The sequence below is a fragment of the Gopherus evgoodei genome, chromosome 2 (assembly GCF_007399415.2).
Source record: "Gopherus evgoodei ecotype Sinaloan lineage chromosome 2, rGopEvg1_v1.p, whole genome shotgun sequence".
In the NCBI taxonomy this organism is placed as follows: Eukaryota; Metazoa; Chordata; order Testudines; family Testudinidae; genus Gopherus; species Gopherus evgoodei.
In genome coordinates, this window is record NC_044323.1 from 138,208,483 (window position 1) to 138,232,876 (window position 24,394).

The 24,394-nt window shown below is 42.3% G+C and overlaps 1 protein-coding gene across 2 annotated transcripts in view; it reads left to right on the forward strand.

Moving 5' to 3' along the window:
* The window catches only part of BASP1 (brain abundant membrane attached signal protein 1), a 73,517-nt gene extending 52,310 nt beyond the window's left edge, over positions 1-21,207 (forward strand). For both annotated transcript variants that reach the window (XM_030551746.1, XM_030551745.1), the window contains exon 2: positions 19,618-21,207. In XM_030551746.1, the coding sequence (XP_030407606.1) occupies positions 19,628-20,365 (738 nt within the window). In that variant the 5' untranslated portion in view covers positions 19,618-19,627 and the 3' untranslated portion in view covers positions 20,366-21,207. The remainder of the gene's footprint in view (positions 1-19,617) is intronic.
* The last annotated feature ends 3,187 nt before the right edge of the window (positions 21,208-24,394 follow it).

The window sequence follows — 24,394 nt, forward strand, 5'->3', positions numbered from 1 at the left end:
TTACATGGCTATGCACCCCAGGGCTGCTTGGTGATGACTTGAGAAGGATAAATAGGGATGTGGTATGGAGTCGAGTGGGGAGCAGGGTTGTGAGGTGGTGCATGGGGAAGAATTGGGGCTTAAGTTGCAAAGGTGGGAAGTGAAGAGGAACTCTGATCTAATGAAGCAGAGGTCACAGCAGGCATCTACAGGCAAACCATAGGGCTCACGCACAGTCCTCACATACAAATCTTCTACTGCCCAATCTCATTCCTTCCCCCCCCACCTGCCCATTGTCCCTCTGAGAAGTGGCAGGTGAGAATGGGAGTAGATGATGGAACTTGATGGTGACTTTGGTAGTCTTGGCTTAATGCAGTTGGATTATCCTGAATAAGGGGCATAACTCCCAATGCATCTAATTTTAGTACTTCAAAAGTAGTTCATGCCCAATAGTTATTTAGGGGTGGGGGAAGGGCAGAGAGAGATTTTTTGAGTTTGAGGATTGTGATGGTTTAGTTAGTAACCCCCCTAAAGCAATATGAGGAAACAAGACAAATTTTCCAAAAAGAAATATTTAAAAATCTTTCTGCTGAAAAAGTTAGAAGCTGTTGTCCTAGCAGGATTAAAATTGTCCTATGAAGAGTTAGTGAGCCAAATGTGGAGAGCAATGCAATCACTTAAATACAAAGGATTTTTGTCCTGCTTTAAATGCAAATTGCACAGCAATATGGGGTTACTGCCAATGCCTCCATGATTGGAAACACCCTTCTTAGAATCTCTAAGTAGTACATGGGACAAATGCAAATTATGTGTTTGGGTAAGGGGGCTTCTAAAATGGTCCTATTTCTCATTCCTATAAATTGGCTCACTTCTTTAATTTGCACTGAAGCAGTTTGAGGCTATTAGGCATCCACATTTGGAAATATTGGCTCAGCTTTTTGCACGTGAATCATATCTAACTTTAGGCTCCCAGTGTGGAAAGTGTTGATCTCAGTGCTTAAACTGGATGTAAATAGGGTGACCATATTTTCCCAAAGGGAAAATGAGACACCTGCAGCGCTCCACCTCCCCCTCTGCAGGGTCCATCCCAGCCCTCCTTGCCTCCCACCCACAGGGCTGGGCTGAGGTCCCCCCAGCCTGCCCCTGCACATGGGCTGCCTGAGGCCACTCTTCCCCTCCCCTCCTCACATGTGGGGCTGGCCCAAGCCCTTCCTGCCTCCCGCCCATGCGGGACCAGCCTGAGATCCCCCTCCCCACTTGCACCTGGGGACAGCCGAAGCCCACCTGTCCACCTGCACCTCTCTTCCCCCTCATGGTCCTGGTCCAAGCCCCCCCACTGCCTGCCTGTGCATGGGGCTGGTCCTCCAAGACCCTTCCCACCCTGCTGCCCACCCATGTGCAGTGAAAATGCTGCTCGCAGCCTGATTCCCCTGCCAGAGGGCTAGAGGAGCCCCTCTGCCCAGGGGAGAAGGGATCCTCCTGCTGGGGCTTAGCAGGGAACCCCTTTCCAGAGGGCTGCCCCAGGTGCTGGGCAGGAGGCATATGAGGTGTGTGGAGGGTGGGGAGCACACCATGCCCCGGCTACTCACATGTGCAAGGTGGGAACTGGTGGGGATGTGGTGGGGGTGCTGCCCGGGGCAGGGGGACAGGAGGAGCAGTGGGAGTGTGTGTGGGGGGAGTGCTCTTGCTGCCCATCCCTGCTGCTGCTGTCACTGGAGGAAGCAGCAAGGAAAACTCTGGTGTGGGCATGTGCTGGGAGAACCAAAGGGGGTGGGCAGGGTTGCATGCTGCCCCCCGCTGCTGGCTCGGTACCACGATCCCTTCACAGTATCTTCCTGCCCGTCAGCCCGGCCCCAACTATTTCTGCACTCCTGCAGGCAGCAACTGAATTCTGGGTGTCCAGTCACTGTTTCTGACCAGACACTGTCAGGTGCCCTTTTCGACTGGACTTTTCAGTTGAAAAGGACACCAGACAACCCTACACACACCTATACCCCTCTCTCACACATGGGGGTCTGGGGGGTGACTGACCGATCGAATCCTCCCTCCCTGACTGGTGTCCTCCTCTCTCCTAGCCCCACTGGGTCCCCAGGATAGGCCCACCTCTCCCAGTACCTGGTGTTGCATCTTCCCCGCCAGAGTCTGCCACCTGCTCCCATTGACCAGCTGCCGCAGCTCGCAGCACACAGCCAGCACTGGTGGGAAACAGGATGGAGGTTGGGGGGCTGTGTTCATGAACCAGCTGGGGGGAGCCCCCTAGCCTCACATGCTGCAACTTCCTGCCACCAGCCTTGCACATCCACCCCCATTATTGACCCCCTGCCCTCCCCCGCACTCACCTCTGGTTGGGACACCTGGGAGGGGGCTTAAATACAGGACTGTCTCCTTAAAAACAGGACGTCTGGTCACCCTAGATAACTGCAGTGAATAGACTGGTTGTTTGTAGGTGTTATTCCTGTAGTGCTGTGTGCTCTTTTTACTGGTGGCAGGCTGTTTTTTCATCACAGGAAGCATACTTTTTTGCCCCAAAACAGCTCACCCAGAACTAATTTTCTCTGTTTTTCATCTCTCTACTGCTAAATGAATCAGAAGGATGGAGGAACAGGAGTCACCATTTACAATCACTTCCCTAATCCCCATACTGCCTATAATAGAGTAGGCCCAAGGAGTTGTGTCAATACCCACACGTACAATTGATCAGGAGGGATATTTTGGTGGATCTATGCTGCTGGATCTCTTGCTGCTTTGAGTGGGAGTCAGGAGAAAGGGTGAAGCGGTACACTGCTCAGCACAATAATTTCTGCTTTGCCATTCAGAGTCAATTCTAAACGAGCTTAGCGTAATGCATATGGAATCTTCTCTAAAATGAATATCTGAAATGGATAATAGGGGAGAATTTGCAGTTAGGTGCTTAACTCCCATTGAAAGTTGGTGGTATTTGGGTACTTTCCTTCCTTTTGTTCCTTTAGAATACTGGAGGAGATTTTCAAAGTGACACTGGTAACTATGGTAGTTCAGATAGAAAATGTAGGCTTTGTAAAATTTGTCAAAACTCAGTGTGAATCAAAATTTAAAAAGTAGAAACAGGATTGTTTTTTCTATGGTGCTGGAAATACACAAACATGTATGAGAACCAGAAATGAAATGCACCAAATAGACTAGCGTAATACGTATAATTGACCCCGCTAAAGTGAAGTGAAAAATGGAAACCGCTCAAATGACTGCCATGAAACATAAATGTAAAACTTTTTTTTCAAAGATCTTAATAACCTAAGATGTTAAGATTTCTGACTTGCATTGTTCTCAGTACCTTTGGCCTTGTCTTACAAAACTTAATTAGAACGCAACTGTGTAGAGTTGAGGTAGCTAATGTGATGCTGACCCTTGATGATGTCATCATAAAGTTGAGTGGTATTTAGCATCGTGTAAACCATTTATGATTCAGTTCAGATCCCAGTAGGGCTTAATTGCAAGTACATGCAGAACATGACTTGCCTTGTGTACACCTAATTCATCGCTGTATGCTTGCATAAAATTTTGTACTGAAGACAGACCTAAAAGGCTAAGGATTTTATTCCAAAGATGAAATGTAAGCCTCTTCAGAGTCTGTATAGCATATAAGTCCCACTGTATGGTTAAATTACCACTTAATGGTGCATAGGCTTTGTGCTATCCCTCTATAGAGGTGTAAATTTCAACATGGATGCACATGAAGCACTTAACAGTATTAGAAGCACACAACAGTACATACACCAGTGTGTGTATGTGTAAATAGCATGATATATAGCCTTATTCTGAAGATTTAAATATATCCTGCCTTCCTAAGAAACCATTATTTAAGGACAAAGGTTAGCTTCCATGAGCTATCGATTAGCTTAATGGTCTCTGAGGACTAAGGCAGAGCATATTCCAATAATTAAACCAATTATTTGGGATACTTGTTAATAATCCCATATTAACTGGAAGAGGAACATGGCTTAATTCTGTGACACTGCATCTGTTTTAATTATGTAAGACTCCTCCATTTTGTGTTCAGGGGTGAAGAGCATTCACATGAGGGTAGGCATCTAAGATCCGTCCTTCTTTTCCCGTGTCTCTTTCCCTCCTTCTTTGTGGTACAGCTTTGATGTCAGTATGCTGGAGTCAGGAGTGCTGATTTGTAATATAATTGGAGTTAAATTCTGCCTGTGGATACACATGTGGCTCCCAGTGCCATGTGTTAGAATATAGATATTCAGGCCTGCCTGTAAAGGCCTATACTTTAAGAACTCAGGTGTATTTTTATGACTTAGCTAGTTCTAGTCAGTAGCTAAAAACAAAGAATCAAAATCACAGTTCGCCTGTATATGAGCCTTCTCTCACTAGGATAGTCTGAGGCCATGTCTACATCTAAAATTTTGCAGCGCTGGTTGTTACAGCTGTATTAGTACAGCTGTATAGGGCCAGCGCTGCAGAGTGGCCACACTTACAGCAACCAGCGCTGCAAGTGGTGTTAGATGTGGCCACACTGCAGCGCTGTTGGGCGGCTTCAAGGGGGGTTCGGGGAACGCGAGAGCAAACCGGGAAAGGAGACCAGCTTCGCTGCGGTTTGCTCTCGCGTTCCCCGAACCACCCTGCAAACCGCAGGGAAGGAGACCTGCTTGTTCGGGGACGAGAGAGCAAACCGGGAAAGGAGACCAGCTTCGCCGCGGTTTGCTCTCGCGTTCCCCGAACCACCCTGCAAACCGCAGGGAAGGAGACCTGCTTGTTCGGGGAACGAGAGAGCAAACCGGGAAAGGAGACCAGCTTCACCGCGGTTTGCTCTCGCGTTCCCCGAACCACCCTGCAAACCGCAGGGAAGGAGACCTGCTTGCTCGGGGGTTCGGGGAACGAGAGAGCAAACCAGGAAAGGAGACCAGCTTCGCCGCGGTTTGCTCTCGCGTTCCCCGAACGACCCTGCAAACCGCAGGGAAGGAGACCTGCTTGCTCGGGGGTTCGGGGAACGAGAGAGCAAACCGGGGAAGGAGACCAGCTTCGCCGCGGTTTGCTCTCGCGTTCCCCGAACGACCCTGCAAACCGCAGGGAAGGAGACCTGCTTGTTCGGGGAACGAGAGAGCAAACCGGGGAAGGAGACCAGCTTCGCCGCGGTTTGCTCTCGCGTTCCCCGAACGACCCTGCAAACCGCAGGGAAGGAGACCTGCTTGTTCGGGGTTCGGGGAACGCGAGAGCAAGCCGGGGAAGGAGACCAGCTTGATTACCAGAGGCTTCCTCAGGTATGCTGGGATACCTGCTTATTCCACGGAGGTCAAGAAAAGCGCTGGTAAGTGTCTATACTTGATTATCAGCGCTGGATCACCAGCGCTGGATCCTCTACACCTGAGACAAAACGGGAGTACGGCCAGCGCTGCAAACAGGGAGTTGCAGCGCTGGTGGTGCCCTGCAGATGTGTACACCTCCTAAGTTGCAGCGCTGTAACTCCCTCACCAGCGCTGCAACTTTCTGATGTAGACAAGCCCTGAGACCTTGTTCTTAGGCTCAGGCCTTTGGCTAAGCAGCAGGGGCAGCCAGCTGGGAAGCGTATGGTCACATCCTTACATCCCAAACAAGTCAAATTGAAATAAGGTGGTATTGGGCTGTTAGGAAGACGATCCTTTCTTGATAGTGCCCATCACCAGATAAAGAAACAAAACTTAAAATGGTTAAAGAAAACTTAGTTTAATAGCATCCTGTCTGGCAAGAAATCACTTATCAATGGTTGTGGTTGTGAAACCCTCATCTCTGTATGTTTTATCTTTATGGCCCTCACTTTTCTATTGTTAATCTGTCTGATTCTCTAATTGTTTCTGTCTGCTGTATAATTAATTTTGCTAGGTGTAAGTTAATTAGGGTAGTGGGATATAATTGGTTAGAGAATTATGTTACAATATGTTAGGATTGGTTAGTTAAATTTCAGTAAAATGATTGGTTAAGGAATAGCTGAGACTATTACTATATAAATGGGGGTCAAACAGGAAGTGGGAAGAAGGGAAATTGGAATCATGTTTGCTAAGGGGGAGTGGAGTGGAATGGGGAACAAGGACACAGGCAAGGGTCTGCAGTGTCAGAGCTGGGAAGGGGGACACTGGGGAATAGACTCTATTGGCGTATAGAGATAAGCCTGACTGGTGTGAAGGGCTTTGAAATATGCTTACTTGGAAACTAACCCCAATAAACATCACATTTGTCTGCGCTTCAAACTTCTGGCTTTATGCTGCTTGCTGTCTGCATGACAAGAGCCAGGGAAATGGGAGGATTGAGAGAAAGTCCTCTAAAATGATGCACAAGTGAGAAGAAAAAATATAGTTTGAGGAGTCTTGGGAGCTACTGCAAGTATTCACTACCTCTTTGTAATCCTAGTCTCAGTTACTGGCTCCATCTCCTTATCGTATGCTCACACATGACATTTTCAGGCAACCAGCACTGTATGAGAGCAGACTGTAGTCAGAAAGGAAAAGTCTTTGTAAGAACTTAATAATTACTTTGAAAATCTAAAATTATATTCCACAACTAATTTTTCCATTTGAAATCTGAGAAAAAAAAAAGAAATGATTACTTTACAGTATTGTGCCAAAGTTTATATTCCAAGAACTCTGCCTAAGCTGATGCAGAAAATAGAATGGTCTAGCTCAGGGGTCGGCAACCTCTGGCACGTGGCTTGCGAGGGTAAGCACCCTCGTGGGCTGGGCCAGTTTGTTTACTTGCTGCGTCGGCAGATTCGGCCAACCGCGGCTCCCACTGGCTGCAGTTCACCGTCCCAGGCCAATGGGGGCTGTGGGAAGCAGCACAGGCCAAGGGATGTGCTGGCTGCAGCTTCCCGCCCCCCCATTGGCCTGGGACGGCGAACTGCAGCCAGTGAGAGCCGCAATTGGCTGAACCTGCCAACGTGGCAGGTAAAAAAAACTGGCCCGGCCTGCTTACCCTGGCGAGCCATGTGCCAGAGGTTGCTGACTCCTGGTCTAGCTAGTAAATACATAAAGTTACATATAGTTGTAAGTGAGAAACATTAAAGGGATACAATAACAAATTACTTAGATCCCAAAACATACATTCTTTTGAGGGAACGGTTAACATAACTTTCTGAAAAAGCTTGTGTATTGTATTTGTGGGCTGAGTTACGACTGCACATCACTTGCTCAGGATGAGGGTAGGGAAATGTGGGCAGTGTGTGCTGGAAGTTCTGCCCTCATTTTCCAGCACACAGAGGCACTAGAGTGCTCTGAGGAGTCCCTCAAGAACTGAGGTCTTCACCACATCTCTGCTCTTCCCCAGTGCTGCATCCTGCAACTTCCTGTTCAGCTCTGGCTGAACCCAAGCCTTATACTGTATTTTCAAAAGTGACTGGTGATTTTGGGTGCCCAATTTCAGACATCCAAAAGATAAGATTGGCAAGTACATATTAGAGATGTGTCAATAATTGTGGGTGCAGGACACAATATGAATAGAATACTTGTGAAGATGGAATTGTCCCGAAGCATTGAGGCTCTTGTTATCTTAAATATTTCTTTAGCTAGACATTTGGATTGTATATTAAGTATTAGAGAGGTGGTTTGGCCATAAATGGAAGCTGGCCTGGAACCCTGTCTGGTTTCCAGAGGAGCTTTGTTGAAATATGTCTCTGTGGAATGTTTTGATTTTGACAAATTAGCAAATAGACAAAACACTGTTTCATCAGAATTTTTCTGACCAGATCTATTTTTCACCACTAACTGGGAAAATTCTTTGGCTCAGACCCATATTGGGAGCTGTGGGTGTTCAGCACCTCTGAAAACCAGGCTGTTTCTATTTAGAAGTCCAAATACAGATTTGGGTGCCTAATATTAGGCATCATGATTTGAAAGCTTTGGCTAATGTGAAATTATTAAACAATATTTCTTGGGGAGAAATGCACACTAAACAAACCAATATGGTAGCTTGTAATTAGTATGCAAAAGGAATGTGCCAGTTTCTGGCTGTTGTTTTAGTTTATTGTCAAAGACCTGACAAACAAAATTGTTTTCAGAAAGGTTTTCTTGTAAAATCTATTTCTATTAAAATCCTCTGAAAAGAAGGAGTTTGTCAAAACCCTTGCTTCCAATTGTGAACAATGGTGTGATTAAGATCTCTGGTCTGGGGCAGACTGACTTTTTGGCCATACATTTTTGCAATGTTTAATTTGGTGCAAAGGGCCCTTTTATTGGAAGCTGACAAAAGAAAATGATCCTGTAACCTGAAACATCCAGTACTGTAGCCAACATCTTGCATAGCTGATGGCAAGCTGGACCTCCATTGTGTAGCAAGTTTCCTAAATTCTGCAGCACTCTGATGTAGCAAACTGAAAATTCTGTGGCTGCTTGCTTTAAATTAAAAAAGGAAGTTTTGAATGAATTAAACATGAATATGAATAATTCAGCCCGTGCACAGTATTTGTTAAAATAATGTCTTATGCTGTTCCTTCACTTTACAGTTTTCCATGTGCCAAATCTTTTGTGTGGACAACGCATAACTGCCTTGTGGAAATTATGGGGGAGGAAATTGGAGTCTTTGGCAGTTGTGCTGGGGGCAGATGGTGCATTTTTGGCACATGGAGAGTCACTGGAGGCAGTCTGGGATTGCATGGCGAACACATTAGTTGATTCTGTTTAAAATCCACGGTAGTGCAATAGTTAACAATGGTGACATTTAAAGATGACTTCTCTGTTGTAGAAAATGCAGTGAGGTTAATGCAGCAGTTCACACCTAGCAGAGCTGTTGTTTCAGGATGCCTGTTTGCTCAGGAAGGCACATTTGGTTTACACTGTGTTCATGTATTCAAGGTTTTCTTTGCAACCATAAGGCTAGAAACATAACCTTTTTTTAAAGACCACTGTGTATTATGCTGACCAATATAGTTTCATTGCTTCTTTTTACCCCCCTGTAATCCTTCTGTTCTTGTTTTATACTTGGATTGTAAACTCTTTGAGACAGGGATTGTTTTTTATTGTTTGTGTAATATCTACCACAATCTGGACCTGGTCCAAAAATAAATAGTAATGAATGATGGGTTACATTCTGGAGTACAATTCTACAACAGGTTGTGGATTCTGCAACAAATGATGCGATCAGAGAAAATAGGGCCCAGGCTGTACAGTACCAGACCAATATGACTTGAATGCAAGGTGACAAATAATATGAAACCACAAAATCAAACACCTTGAGCTTTTGGTTTCCTCTGATAGAATCAAACATGCTTGCTTGTTTCTATGGCTTCTCTGAAGACCAAAATAGTTGAGTGTCTGAAGCCAAGTATATTATGTCTTCAGTGACCATACGGGCCACAATATTCAGCTATTCCATTGAAAGGGCTCCTGAAACGTGAACGGTGTTGGGAAAACTAAACAACCTTGCAGCATTGGCCAACAAGCCATGTTACATGGAGCAGAACAACCTATTAGCAGGGCTTGAAGAATGTTGCTATTTGAGCCAAGGCTATCATAATCTGAAATACATATGTATATTTAACTAATTTAATTTCACTTCATCATTTAATATTGAAGTAACACACTTGATTAGTATATCTTGAAATATTTCAGTCACTTAATTGATCAATTATACTTTATTTGAGTACTTTCTAGCTGGCTGGCTTTCTCCAGACGTGGTGATGACCATGACTCATTCGAGCAGATTACATGTGATTTCAGTTTGGTGCTAATTGGATTTGGTGGTTTTGGCAAGTCTAGTGTTTTTAATGAATCTGCTGGCCCTGAGACAGAGTTTCATCTCTGTTCTTTGAATAATAGATTCCTCACCTATTTTTCATTACTGTATCAACAAGTATCTGAAATCAAGTATTTCAAATAAATCTGGATAATATCTCATGTATTTTTTTCCTTTTTGACCTGTTCCCACAATACTGATAGTTTTGCCGTGTGTGGGAGGGGTTTATTTTGGTTTCAAGCTATAATTGTCCATTCGCAGGAGGGCTGGTTATTCAGTACCTTGTGGATATTGTTATATGAAGAGATGTTGTATTTGGACTAATAGAACTTGGCAAATTCTTGAAACTCTGCATTTGACAGTTGGGGTCTATTATCAATAACAGGACTTTTGATATTCCATTTCTTACATACTGTGATTTTTAGATGGATCATTGTCACTGTGCTTTTGTCTGGTAGTAATAATATCTCCATGAATTTAGAATATCTCATAACAGAATCGTTTTGGCCATATCCAAATAAATCCTCACTCAGCCTTTTCCATAATCTACAAGGGATGACATGACCCTGCACTGGCTCTTCTGTTGGTATTTTTCAGAAGAAATTAAATGTATCACAGTGTGTCGGTATGGGGGGAATAGTAAATTACCTTCAATAATTAATCGGAGCTGTATTTTTAAAAATTGTGGAGGAGACACACTCCACTTCTACAAGGAGAGAAGTAAGAGTGAAATTTATCCATCTGAGAGCTAAACACCTAGTCTTGAGATACTGCCTGCTGGTAGTGCCATGTTGGCTTGCCCATGGAAAAAAAAGTCAGCTTCGAAAAGGAACAAAGGACGGCCTATATCTGCTTAATATGGCATGTGGGAAATTAGGTGACCCCACTGCTTTTGTATTTTAAGGGATATCTCCCCATACAATAGAGTTCCTTACCAGACCTGGAAATTCATGACGTTTTTGAAACAGTGCCCATGAGGAAGAGGGGAGAGAGTACCAGCGGCAGGAGTGTATGCAGCCTGAGGGAGCGCAAAAAAGATCTTTGTGTCCAATATAAGAAACAGGCTGACGCTTTATTCAATGATGGCCAAAGTCAAGGATCTCTCATTTTATTATCCTATTTCCCACTGCAATAAACAAATACAATTGCTAGATTTTAAGGACTTAAATTGAACAATTTGGGGCATCTGGAGACTGCTGGCCACCTTCTGTTCTGTTACAGCCATGTAATTAAGTCCACTGATGTTGATGGATTTATTTCATATATACGTCAATGTAGTAAGAGCATAATTTGGTCATATACCTCCAGACTTTGACAACTAAAATTTCTCAAAGCTATTTAATTTCTTTGTCTTAAGAAGCCTGAACTTGAGCTAGGGCAACCTTAATCATCTTCATCACGTTAAGCCGTTAGATCAGGGTTAGCATAAGGGTGATTGAGGATAAATGTGAATGGGTGGGGAGCCATGGGCTTTTGGCTAAGGATCAGGACTGGGAATCTGACTCTGACAGACTTCTGTTGACTTTGACAGGCAAACTATGGCCTGCGGGACTGTCCTGCCTGGCCCTTGAGCTCTCAGCTGGGGAGGCTAGCTCCCAGCCCCTCCGCTGCTGTAGCCTCCTCCCCTGCAGCCTCAGCTCGCTTTGCTGCCAGTGCTCTGGGTGGTGACACTACAAGCTCCTGCCGGGCAGTGCAGCTGCGAGAGCTGCCGGCCTGCCCCGGTGCTCTAGGCTGTGCGGCGGTGTGGCTGGCTCCGGCCGGGGGGCACAGCTGCTAGTCCTGGTGCTCTGAGCGGCATGGTATCAGGGTGGGGAGCAGGGGAGTGGGGGTTGGATAAGGGGCTGGGGGTCCCAAGGGGCTGTCAGGGGATGGGGAGCAGGGGGTGGATGGATAGGTATGGGAGTCCCGGAGGGCCTGTCAGGGGGCAGGGGTGTGGATAGGGATCAGGGAACAGGAAGCAGGGGTGGTGGTGGATCGGGGTTGGGGTGGGGGGGTCCCAGGAGGGGGTGGTCAGAGGACAAGGAGCAGGGGCAGTTGGATGGGTCAGCGGTTCTGAGGGGGACGGGAAGTGGGAGGGGGAGGGGGCGGGGGCCAGACTGTTTGGGGAGGCACAGCTTTCCCTACCTGGCCCTCCATTCAGTTTCAGAACCCCGAAGTGGCCCTCAGGCCAAAAAGTTTGCCCGCCCCTGGACTAGTCACTTCATGTCCCTGTACTGGTGGTGGTGGGAATTGCAGAAAGACTCATTGGTACTTTAACCTAGGCTTTGTTGTATACGTTGTGAAAAAGCAAGTTAGTAATTTTTTTTTTCTATTGCAATAGAAGGAGACCATCAGGATCCCAATTTTCAGATTTTCAAAAGTGTGAAGTGGGAGCTGTTGGGTGCTGAGGTACTTGTGAAAATCTGTGTAACTCTGCTTCTTGACTAAATGCTTTAAACACTAGAACTGAGTTCTTAATATGCGCACTTTTTTATGTTAAACATCTATGGCTTTTTCTAAAACCATGAGTATAGCAAGTCTTTGAATTACTGAGCTCCATCAATGTTTGATTACTTACAGTTTGTTGCAATGCCTTTATTAAATGGCAGTTGGCTGGGTAACCTGCAGGAAGGATACCTATCTATTTATTTTGCAATGTTGAAATTCTGCTTTGAATTGTAAACTTTTGTTGTACAATACTTAAAGGAGGGAATGAGATGGGAAGTAGCTGATGCTGAGGTAGCTTGGCAGCTGATTTTTGTAGTTGGTATGACTGAAACTGACCTGTTACTTCCTCCAAATAATCTGTTGAAGATTAGTTTCATTCTTCTATGGTATGCCAAATATGCTAGTTTAAGCCTCAGTTTCTTAAGCACATGCTTATTTTCCATGGACTTCAATGAGATTTAAGTAGATTCTTAAGTGCTTTCCTGAAGTGGGATTTGGGGCTTAATTTTTGGCAGTGCTGAGCACCTCACACTCCCACTGAAGTTGAGTGGGAACTTTGGGTGTGTAGTTTCTCTCAGAAGCAGACTCTTAGTTATGGGGTCATAGCCTTTCCAGCCTGTAGTCTTTCTAGCCTTTCATCCATCCTGGAAATGTACAGTTCTCTCTATTAAGGCTATTGGTAATGGTCAATCCTAGTCTGGTCACTCATTAAATGATCTGACCCTTTGCTGCAATGTGAAGGCTTTTCCTGAATGATGCTTTATATAAAATATGTATGTATATACAGGAAGTCATAACTTTATAGATAAAACCCTGAAACAGATGGTTATATAAAGAGAGAAGTCTATTGACTTTTTTTCAGAAGGATGCAATTTCATTATAGAGGCACAATTTAATTATGACTCTTAAAAATTGCTCAGTCAGATTTTTATACTCTACTTTTTTCCAGGGTCAGTTATATTGGCCTATTTAAAGACCAGTTGAATTTTTTAAACATTCTACTCTGTGAATACATTACTGTAATCCATGATCTTAGATTTAACATTTTGTGATGCTATCATCCTAGGTATCCAGCTATTCATGTATATTCCATCTTGGGGGAGTGTTTGACAGTACATAGAGGGGAAGGGGAAGGATAGTTGCTAATTTACTGATATAAAAATGATTTTTTAAAAAATAAACTGTGAAGGATACTCAATTCTGGTGCTACTTTCTGGGAGTGATAGAAAACTTCAGGGTGATGAGGTCCCAGATTTTTAAAAATCTGGCCCAAGAAGCTTTTAGAAGGAGTTGATCAAAGCCTATACATATACTCTGATCTTCTTTTAGAACATCTTCATTCAAATATCTGCAGACGGGTTATTTTTTCTTAATGTTTCCTCTACCTTTGGATGAACACTACAGTGAAAAAATTCTGAATGGATTGAAATGCTTTTTATCTCTGATGCAACTTGTAAGTCTTTTACTTCATTCTACTTGGCTGAACTACTGCTTTGGAACTTCAGAAAATTATTGCTGTTCACTACTCGTATAGAACCAGCCTATGTACTACTTTGCTTTTCCTGTTTCTCTCCAGCAATGGAAGAGCACAGACATCAAAATTCAAGGGACCTCTTCACAACACTCTTTGATTACACAAATTAAATTTCACCACATTCAGCTGGTAACAGCTAGAGAGAGTTCCAAAACCAAACTTTGGATTTTGTGTACCCCTCAAAGTTTGGGGAGTGTTTTGATCCAAACATGTATTTTGAGGCTTGAGACCAATATCTTTCAACTGTAGCTCAAGCAGTTATGATATTAACCACTGTAGATTTGTAAACTCTTCAAGGACCATCTTCCCAGATACATAGACAGTGGTTAGCATATTGTGGATGCTACCACAATACAAGTACACTATAATAAATTTACTTGCGTTGAATATAGCTCTCCATATTTTCTCATTCTTCTGAAATTGAAAAATTAAAGAAAACCAAATGGGCTACATAGTTGGCACACTGGAAAGTTCAGGGCAAAGGCCTCTACATGTACATGTGCATCAGCTTTCTCCCACCTTTCATTTGGGGTGGCTTTGATCCTTGAGTCAACATGCTCTAATAGATTATTCTTTAGAATAGATTGTTTTTCTTTCCAGAATGTCATGTAGCACATTTTTCAGCATAGTCAGTTGGGGCTAGATTTTTGAACCTGGTTGCCTAAATTTAGGCACTCAAACCCTCATTAGGAATTGCAGTAAGTGGCCAGACTTTTAGCAATGCTGAGCACTCACAGCTCCCACTTAGGTCAATGGAAGCTATGAATGTGTCTCTGAACATACACCATTTTCTTTACCTAAACGTGAAAACAATACCAATGCAAAAGGCTGCCTTTTGCTCCTGGCTCTGATAATGAGACTGTCTAAAACCAGCATTATTTCCATAAATGAGTCTTTTCTCCTCCTTTTCTCTCTCATACCAGAAGGGACTCTGTGTGGTGGTCAAAAATAAAGCAGACTTTGGGATGTTGTCAGTAAATTTAAGATTTTAGATGTTGTCATTAAATTTAAGGGTATATTTAAGGAATATTTTTTGCCTTTGGTTTGAATTGACCCAAATGTGGATATTAAAGCTAGTATTTGACCCTTCTATAGTACAATACTGTATGGGAATGATCTCAAGAGGAAGCCTTGTATATACATTAGACACATGGTTACATGGCACCAGACATCATGGGCTCTGCTGTAGTCTTTTACCAACAGACCAGTCTTGAATTCTGCTTGCTAAGTTTCTTCCGCTCTGGTTCCTGCTCTACACATTTTTTTAATATTCTGTTCAGTTATGTGCAGCAGGAGCCTTTTGTGTCTGATGTACCACAGGATTCTTTACACTATACTGAGAGCCTTCTTTGAAGCATGGCTAGAAGTAAGGGTGGTGGTAAGGGTTCTGGGGATAATAGCACCTACTTCAGACAATGGTAACAGAAATAAAGACCCACTTCTGGAGGAGGAAATCAGAGATAGAAAGCGAGAGGGGACTTGGTGCATTGAGAGAAAGAGTAATTGAGCGGAAGATAGGATGGGTTGTGGAGAAGAACATCAAATCCCATCTTTACCTTCAGCATAAATACACCTCCATGGTAGCACTGATGGTTCCTATGTCCTCATTTTGTGTTATAGCCTGATAAGCCAGGAAAGGAAAAGCAACAGTCTCTTTGGTTATAAAATGAATAGAAACAAGGCAACTGGAAAACTTACTGAGAGGATGAGTGATCTTCATGCAGCACTTTCAGTTAAGTAAATGACTGTTACTGCATGACTGGTAGCAATGCCTCCTAGCTAAGGAAACAGCTGTCTAATAAGCTGGCCTACAAATTCCAGAGTGATCTGTCTTTTTTTTAAAAAAAACCCTTATCTGCTTTGGTTAGCTTATTCTCAAGGCTAGAAAGTAGCAGTCCATTTTATGCTCTAAGCATCTATAAATAGATCTGAAAATAGTTTATACATCATTCCCTGGCATTTCTGTCCTAATGCATAATACCGATTGGCTGCAGGTAAATCTGGGGCATAGGAACCACACAGAAAATACATCAGAACAAATAAAATCTATTTCATAGGTTCTTGAGCATGCATTTATCTTTTAAGCATGTATTTCTGCTTCTTGAAGGACCTCTACCCTAAAGCATTTTGTGACTAGCAGTATTCAGAGCACAATAATTTGTATTAAAAAAGTAAGGTTGGCAAATTGCAATACATGCTATAGTAAAATCTGGAAAAATACAGAAGGTGCAGAAAATGAAATTAGGCTCATGGTATTTGGACACTAGTACTGGAAAACAAACAGAGGCTTAGTTAGGGATTGGAAATCTGGAAGTGCACACAGCTCTGGTATAAATCTCTGTTCCTGCTGAATTGCAAAAACCCTCTGAAGCTCCCCAGTTGTACGAACATGTAAACCGCCTTTTGTTTCTATAAGAAGTGCTGGAGCTGAAATTGATGGACTAGACTAATAAGTAGTGAGAATTGGAGAGGCCATGATGTTATCAGATAGCAAACAAAGTCCTTGGCCTTTTTTTTTTAAATTATTTTTTAAATAACTAAGAGGTTTAATTTCCTTCAACAAAAGTAGTCCTTAGAATCCTCCAGTATTGTTCACCTAGGGTTAGAATCCTTTTACAGTGGTTCACCTTTCAATCTCTTTGGGAATAGCATATTACTTCTCAGCATAAGGCTCTTAAGATACATGACTGTTGTGGGACTCCACATTTCCCCATTACTCACATAAATAGTTTCCTTGTGATTACTCTCCTGTTTGAGGCTTGAGACCTGAAAGGTCACTGTTGATCATAATTTCCGATTTCAGCTGAACATATACAGGGGAGCCACTGTTAGACTGTGCATATACCTTGTTGTTACAACAGCAGGAAATCTACCTCTCAGAAGAAAGGTCCCTTGTCCAGGCTGCTGAAAACGAATGGTCCTCCATTGAGATCAGTGGTAATATGCTAATCTAAAGAAATGAGGACTGAAATGGCACATCAGTGCTACTTGTCAAGTAATGTACTAATTAAAGGGGTTTGCATTTCAAAATCTGATAGGAAATGGGTAGAATGTTACCAGATGGTGCTTTGGAGGACACGGGGCAGAATTCAAAATGATCTGGACAAATTGGAGAAATGGTCTGAGGTAAACAGCGAGAAGTTTAACAAAGACAATTGCAAAGTGCTCCACTTAGGAAGGAAAAATCAGTTTCACACATACAGAATAGGAAGAGGCTGTCTAGGAAGGAGTACGGCAGAAAGGGATCTAGGGGTTATAGTGGACCACAAGCTAAATATGAGTCAACAGTGTGATGCTGTTGCAAAAAAAGCAAATGTGATTCTGGGATACATTAACAGGTATGTTGTGAGCAAGACACAAGAAGTCATTCTTCCGCTCTACTCTGCGCTGGTTAGGCCTCAACTGGAGTATTGTGTCCAGTTCTGGGCACCGCATTTCAAGAAAGATGTGGAGAAATTGGAGAGGGTCCAGAGAAGAGCAACAAGAATGATTAATGGTCTTGAGAACATGACCAATGAAGAGAGGCTGAAAAAATTGGGTTTGTTTAGTTTGGAAAAGAGAAGACTGAGAGGGGACATGATAGCAGTTTTCAGGTATTAAAAAGGGTGTCATAAGGAGGAGGGAAAAAACTTGTTCACCTTAGCCTCTAAGGATAGAACAAGAAGCAATGGGCTTAAGCTGCAGCAAGGGAGGTTTAGGTTGGACATTAGGAAAAAGTTCCTAACTGTCAGGGTAGTTAAACACTGGAATAGATTGCCTAGGAAGGTTGTGGAATCTCCATCTCTGGAGATATTTAAGAGTAGGTTAGATAAATGTCTATCAGGGATGGTCTAGACAGTATTTGGTTCTGCTATGAGGTCAGGGGACTGGACTCGATGACCTCTTGAGGTCCCTTCCAGTCCTAGAATCTATGAATCTATGAATGACTTGAGTGTATGATGGATATCTTGGTCACCATGCAGAAGGATGGAATGGATTAAGAGTATAGGTGGTGCAAATTAAATTATATTTTTGCAAAAGGAATTTCAGGAAGACCAAGATGTTAAAGGGACGTAATCAACTTGAAAGCTAGTCACTTTTTAAAAATGGCTTAAGAGTAATTCCTGATATTATATCTGCCCCTGATTTTCCCTAATAACTGTGAATGTAAAAATACAAAAAAATTCATATATTTTTTCTCCCCTATAGCTGTGTGAAAGAACCACCCAAACAAGGGAAACTTAGTAATTTGACTCTACAGAGGAAGCTCTGAAATGGAACATGTATTTGACAGTACATTTCGCTGTCTTCTAAATATAAAACTGAAAGAGAGAATTTCCCTGCTCTAATCTTTCACTTATGATGATCTCCAGGTTGCAACAGTAGTACTACTGGCAACAATAGTGAGTAAATATTTTTAAGACAGAGAGTAGATTTTCAAGTTGGGGCCCATTAATAATGACATCACCTTTCAATCTTTCCTTTGTTTTAACCAGACCAAATTTGTGTTTCAATGTATAGTTCAGGATTAAAGATCTTGTTAGCTAATACTTGAGTCTTTTCTCCTTACCAAGAAGATATAAATCCTCACATCAAACACAGATGTAGACACCTATTGACAGAAGCCAAGATTTTCAGAAATGACAAGTGATGTTGGGTGCCTTCATTTTTGCATGTCCAGTTTGAGGCATATTTTAAAGGGACCTGACTAAGGGCAGGGACTTGGGGGTTCTGAAAGCTGGATCTCTTTACGGTGACTCAGGTTGGGGATCCAATCACTAATACATTTAAAAATCTTGGTGAGAGGCTGTAAGAAAGAGATATAATGTATTTAACCTGTTTAAAATGTTATATTACATTGTGTACTACATATAAACCTGCATGTAAAAAATCCCCACGTTGGGTTTGTCTCTCTATCAGAAGAGCGGTAATAGCCTTGCTGTATTTCAGGTTGTCAGCGTTGCTGTTTCTTAACTCAACCTGCTGTGCCCAAGTATTGCAGCTCATAAGGTTCCTTATGTGACAGAATTAAAACAGTGGGAGATTCTTACATACCATATGTGCTGCAATATGAAGGAACAACAGGATAAGTTGCACAATAAGCCAGCTCAGTCCTTATTCCAAAGTCCTTCCTGGTTCTTGATTCCATTCTAATTTTGAATGTAGTGGGCATGTCCACTTAATCAAACTTGAATTTGTGTGCACATTTTTGTCCTCTGTGCATCCACACCCACTGGGCAAGCTGCCTTCTTAGTGGGAATGAACTCTGTAAGTCATGGGACATTGTTGTGAAGTATATGCAGTCTTTTATGTTGGGGAAAACATAAGCTCTGGATCAAAATATAAATAGCCAAGTTATTAACATTTGAAATCTGGTTACTGAACATGCACTGCTTGTTTGTGTTTTTTGTTACACCAAGCAGCCACAGTATGGATCAGTGCTGTCAAGTTGTTTGTATGTGATGGATTCATTTCAATCACTGAGAAGCAGTGACCACTGTTATTCTAGTAAATCCATAGCAAGTTTTGTTAGAGACTGAGTAATAGTGGATTTTTGTGCTAGCAAAGATGGATATAGCAGCTAGGCTTTGTAAGGATTCAAATTTAGTATTTGTCTAACTTGAATGGTACTCCTGAGCTCTTCTTCTTTTATTCCCCTTGAATACCTTTCTGAGACTCTTCCTCCCTTTTCAGTTCCTCCTGACAGAAATTGGAAAGTGGAGGAGTAAATAGCACTAGCAGCTGATTCTTCTTGACTTCGTGGGGTGATGATTTAAGGATCCGGTGGCCCAAGTATTGCAGGTCCTCTGGGGTAGGGCAGGTAGTGCCCTGATAGGTGTTTGGCACGCTAGTGGATCACTGTGTTCAGTAGCTAATCAGTGATCAAGTTACTGCATGCTCTGCTGGAATAGTCAAGCACCCAAACTTTCCAGCTGCTGGTGTGAGAAGTAGTAAGGAATTTAGCTTTGAGGAGGTTTTTGTTAACCATCTTTTTTCTTTTTTTGCAGAACTCCAAACATGGGAGGCAAACTTAGCAAGAAGAAGAAGGGATACAATGTGAATGATGAAAAAGCTAAAGACAAGGACAAGAAGGCTGAGGGAGCAGCTACTGAGGAAGAGGAGACTCCAAAACAGAATGAGGATGCCCAGCAAACCACAGAGACCGCAGAAGTGAAGGAGAACAACAAGGAGGAGAAGGGTGATAAAGAGTCCCAGGTTGCTGCCAATAAGACAGAAGACAAAGAAGGGGAAAAAGAAAAAGCCGTGAGCCAGGAAGAAGTCCAGAAATCTGAACCAGAGAAGCCAGAGGCCATTGTTGATGCAAAAGTGGAGCCACAGAAGAACAATGAACAACTGGCACCTAAGCAAGAGGAACAGACTTCAGCCTCTGCTCCTGCTGCCAGTAGTGAAGCACCTAAAACTTCTGAGCCCAGCAATGATGCAAAAGTTTCCCAGCCTTCAGAAGCCACAGCTACTAGTAAAGCGGATGACAAGAGCAAAGAGGAAGGGGAAGCCAAAAAGACTGAGGCTCCCACAACACCTGCAGCGCAAGAAACTAAAAGTGATGTGGCCCCAGCTTCAGACTCAAAACCTAGCAGCAGCGAGGCTGCACCTTCTTCCAAGGAGACCCCGGCAGCAACAGAAGCACCTAGTTCTACTCCCAAGGCTTCAGCGCCTGCAGCCCCACCAGAGGAAGCAAAATCTTCTGAAGTTCCAGCGACTAATTCGGATCAAACCATAGCAGTGCAAGATTAAATTGGACAGCCTGTTGAAATTAACCACTTAAAACAACCTGTGTCTTTTTTTTTTTAATTTTTTCAGCTATACTAACTTGTTTCAGATCTGAAATAACAATATGTATTGCCCAGGGGGAAAAAAAAGGATGTCCCATCAAGTTGGGAGGGAGCAAGGGAGGGGGGGAAGAATCCAAATAGTATTTTTGTGGGGAAATATCTAATATACTTTCTGCCAGGATTTAAAAATAATAATGAAAAATATGGATGTCTGAAAGTACAGCACATCTTTTGTATCTGAACTGCTGTAAATGCACTCCACCAATGTATCAAAATATTTTTTTCGTTTTGTAATGGGGTTTGGGAGTGATGCTTTTGATTCTGCCCGCTAGGCTTGTGCCAAGGCAATCAGATCTTTATGAAAGCAGTATTTTCTGTGGGTGTTTTTTTTTTAATTTACAGCCTTTCTTATTTTGATATATTTTTTATGCAGTGGATGAATACCAACTTTCAGACAAAACCCACTTAGCTGTCCACATTTTTCTCAATGCCAATCCTCCAATTCTTCTTCCTCTCCAAATATTTTTGGGAGTAAACAGCATTCTCATCCTACTTAGCCTACCTAGATTTTTCATGAAGAGTTAATGCATGTCTGTGGTTGGGTGCACCTGTAGTTCTGTTTATTGGTCAGTGGAAATGAAAAAGTCTGCGTTCATTGCAGTTCCAGTTTCTCTTCCATTCTGTGTCACAGACACCAACACACCACTCATTGGAAAATAAATGAAAAATAAAATGTACAATGGATGCATTGAAATTATATGTAATTGTATAAATGGTGCAACAGTAATAAAAGTTAAATAATTTAAAAAAAATAAAAGTGTAAAGATTGATAGTTTATTTAGACTAATTCTTCATATTAATCCCTGACAGCCTGGCATCCACAATCCACATATTCAGAGGAAAAGGATGATTATTTGAGGGCAAATCAAAATCACTGTGGTCAGGATTCAGCTACCCACATTCACAATGAGTTCCAGTATAAAGCGCTACTCAACATCAGTAAGGATATTTGAATCTGACCCTAGAGATATTTTGCCATAAACTCTCACATGGGGCACAGAGTTCCATTAGAGTTTAGAGATAGTGAGTGAACAGGAAATAAATGCTTTTGAATATCCTCACTTGCTGTTATACACAGCTACAGGTGTCCTCTTTGATTTTAAGTTTTACTTGGTGCAAGATGAATAGGCCATCAGAAAAAACAATGATATAATGCATTTTTTGTGTGTGTGAAAGATGCATCTTTTAAAATGATGCAATAGAGCTTAATCCTAGATTAGTTGGAGTCCCATTAAAATACTTCTTTCACTATTACATTTGGTTAACTTCTCAATGCTGGTATAAAGCAGATGACCTTGAGCTCATGACTTACAGTAAGCCAAATGCTTCTTCTTTCAAATATGGCTATAGGTGTGTAAGTGAATAGAATTTATCAAATCTTTCTTTCAATAGAATTTTCCATTTCATGTCATTTTTAAAATCAGTCTGAGCTGCAAGATAATCACAGGCAAGGTATCCCTGTCTAATGCAGCTCAAGATTACCATATGCAATCTAAGTTCATAAAACATAGAAAGATTCCTGCTCTGAGATATTATTCAGGGGCATCATAGTCTGTCATTCACCATACTCAATCTGCTGTTCAGTGATAATGAGAGAAGTAGGGCAGTAGTAAACAAAAACAGAGTAACTTTTAGACCTACCAAATGCATGAATGGATATGTTAAACAGGCACCTGTTTTTAAAGGTAATATAGATAATACACACACAAAAAATCCAAATATCAGAAATCATAACTCAACATGCTTCCTTTGTGTTTATTCTTGAAGGGTTTACACAGGGGAAGGAGGGGTTCATTTGTGATTAAAAGTATCTTAAAATTGCATTCGGAACATGTTGTAGGGTTTATGTATTTCATTCACATAGAGGGAACAAAGCACCATGGGCCTGATGTAAAGCCCATTGGAGTCAACAGAAGTTAGTTTTATTGACTAGTGACTTTTGATCTGGCTCCAGAGGCTAAGCGGAACTTAAGGCCAACACAAGACCAATGCATCCTTGTGCACATTGGTGAATTTCACTCCTAGTATGGCAAGATCAGATTTGCTTTTTCATGTACCAAAACTTCAAACAACTCTCTGTTGATTACTTTTAAAAAATTCAAAGTAAATGTGTCTTCTACTGAATGACAATACCTAAAGAATAGCAGAGTTCAGGCAGCCAGTGTGCAAGTTAGTCCACCAAGTTCTGTCAATACACCTGCCACAGCCTTTCCTAGTCAATCTTTAGGGTTCCCTGCAAAGGCTATTGCACCAATGTGGATACATTTTTGGAGATTTTTAAAATTCTCTCCAGTGCCCATAGCCATTATATCCAAGCATCTTCAGTGCATTAATCAGTGTGACTACACATCTTGTCATGAAGTGTTTGTTCTATCCTGGAGAGGGAGAAGCTAAAACCAGAACCCCAAACTATTTTTTCTTACTTTGGTTGCAACTAATTCAAGATAGAAAGAGGTAATGCACTGAATCTAGCAGACAAAGGTACAAAAAGACACAGTGGCTGAAAGCTGATGCTACCCAAATTCAGACACTAAATAAGGTGTGCATTGTTCAGCGGTGAAGGTAATTAACTCCTGGAACAACTTACTGAGGGTTGTGGTAGAGTCTTCATCACTTGATGTTTTTATGTCAAGATTGTCTTCGTTCGTGCCCCAAAGCTATATTTTAGTTCAAATAGGAATTAATTCAGAGAAGTCTTATCAGAAGGTCAGATCAGAATGATCACAATGGTCTCTTCTGGCCTTAAGCTTTGAATTCTCTTAGTTATCTCTGTTAATGTAGTACGTGAATCAACCTGGATTTATTGGGACAAAATCTGCACTCTGACCCTGCTGCCTTTGAATGGGAGAGCAGATGCTGAAGGAGAATAGGTATGTAACTTATTGACTATGACGATATTCAAATAAGCATATTCCTTCTTCAAACATGTGTCACCTCATGGCTGGTAACAGTCATAATCCAGCACTACACTTTCACCTTCTATATAATGTATAGAAAAGCATTTTAATCTCTCCCAACTTCATACAGACTGAACAAATACTTTAGCTTTTGATTTACCCTGGGATACAGAGTAATTAGAAGAACTCAGATGATTCCACACATTAATGCTTCATTAGTGATGGGAGACAAATGAAGTAAACCCAAACACTCCACAGCAGTAGTCACATTGGACAGACTCAGCAACATTTGGCAGTAAATCCACCCACAAATTCAACAGACTTTGCAATATGGAGATGGCTGTTTCCCCCTTAACCTTGCAGATGACAATGGGTATGAGCTACTTTTGCAGATAGTTAATCACGAGGCATGTGCAAAGAAGGCAAACGTGCTTGTGCTTGAAAAATGGGGAGGGGTGGAGGAAAATGCAGCCACAAGTAGGTGTTTTAACTAACCTGATATGGCTGGGCACTTCTTTTGCTATTGTACATATGGTTGCAAAATTGATTCTGTCACTGCAGTCAAAACTTTTGGTGACTTGTATGTATTATACTAACACCTAGACATCCCACAGAGATCTGGGCTCCATTATGTACTCTTGCATTAGATGACAGCCCTTGCCCCAAAGAGCACACACATTGAGCAGACATCAGGTGGCGAAAAAGGAATTGATTTTCCTCTGGGGACCTGAAGCACAGAGATTGATATGCCTATGGTTACAGATAGGGTGATCAGATGTCCCGATTTTATAGGGGCATTATTTGGGGCTTTGACTTATATAGGCACCTATTACCTCCCACCCCATGTCTGACTTTTCACACTTGCTGTCTGGTCACCCTAGTTACAGATGTGTCTTCTGCAGGTAGTGTGACATTCTTCTTAGCTAAACCACTACATTACTTTGGGCATCATTCAAGGACAGATTTCATTTAAAATTAAAATCCTATATTGCAGTACGTTAGAGGTGTACCATAACGTGTCAACTAGACCTTTG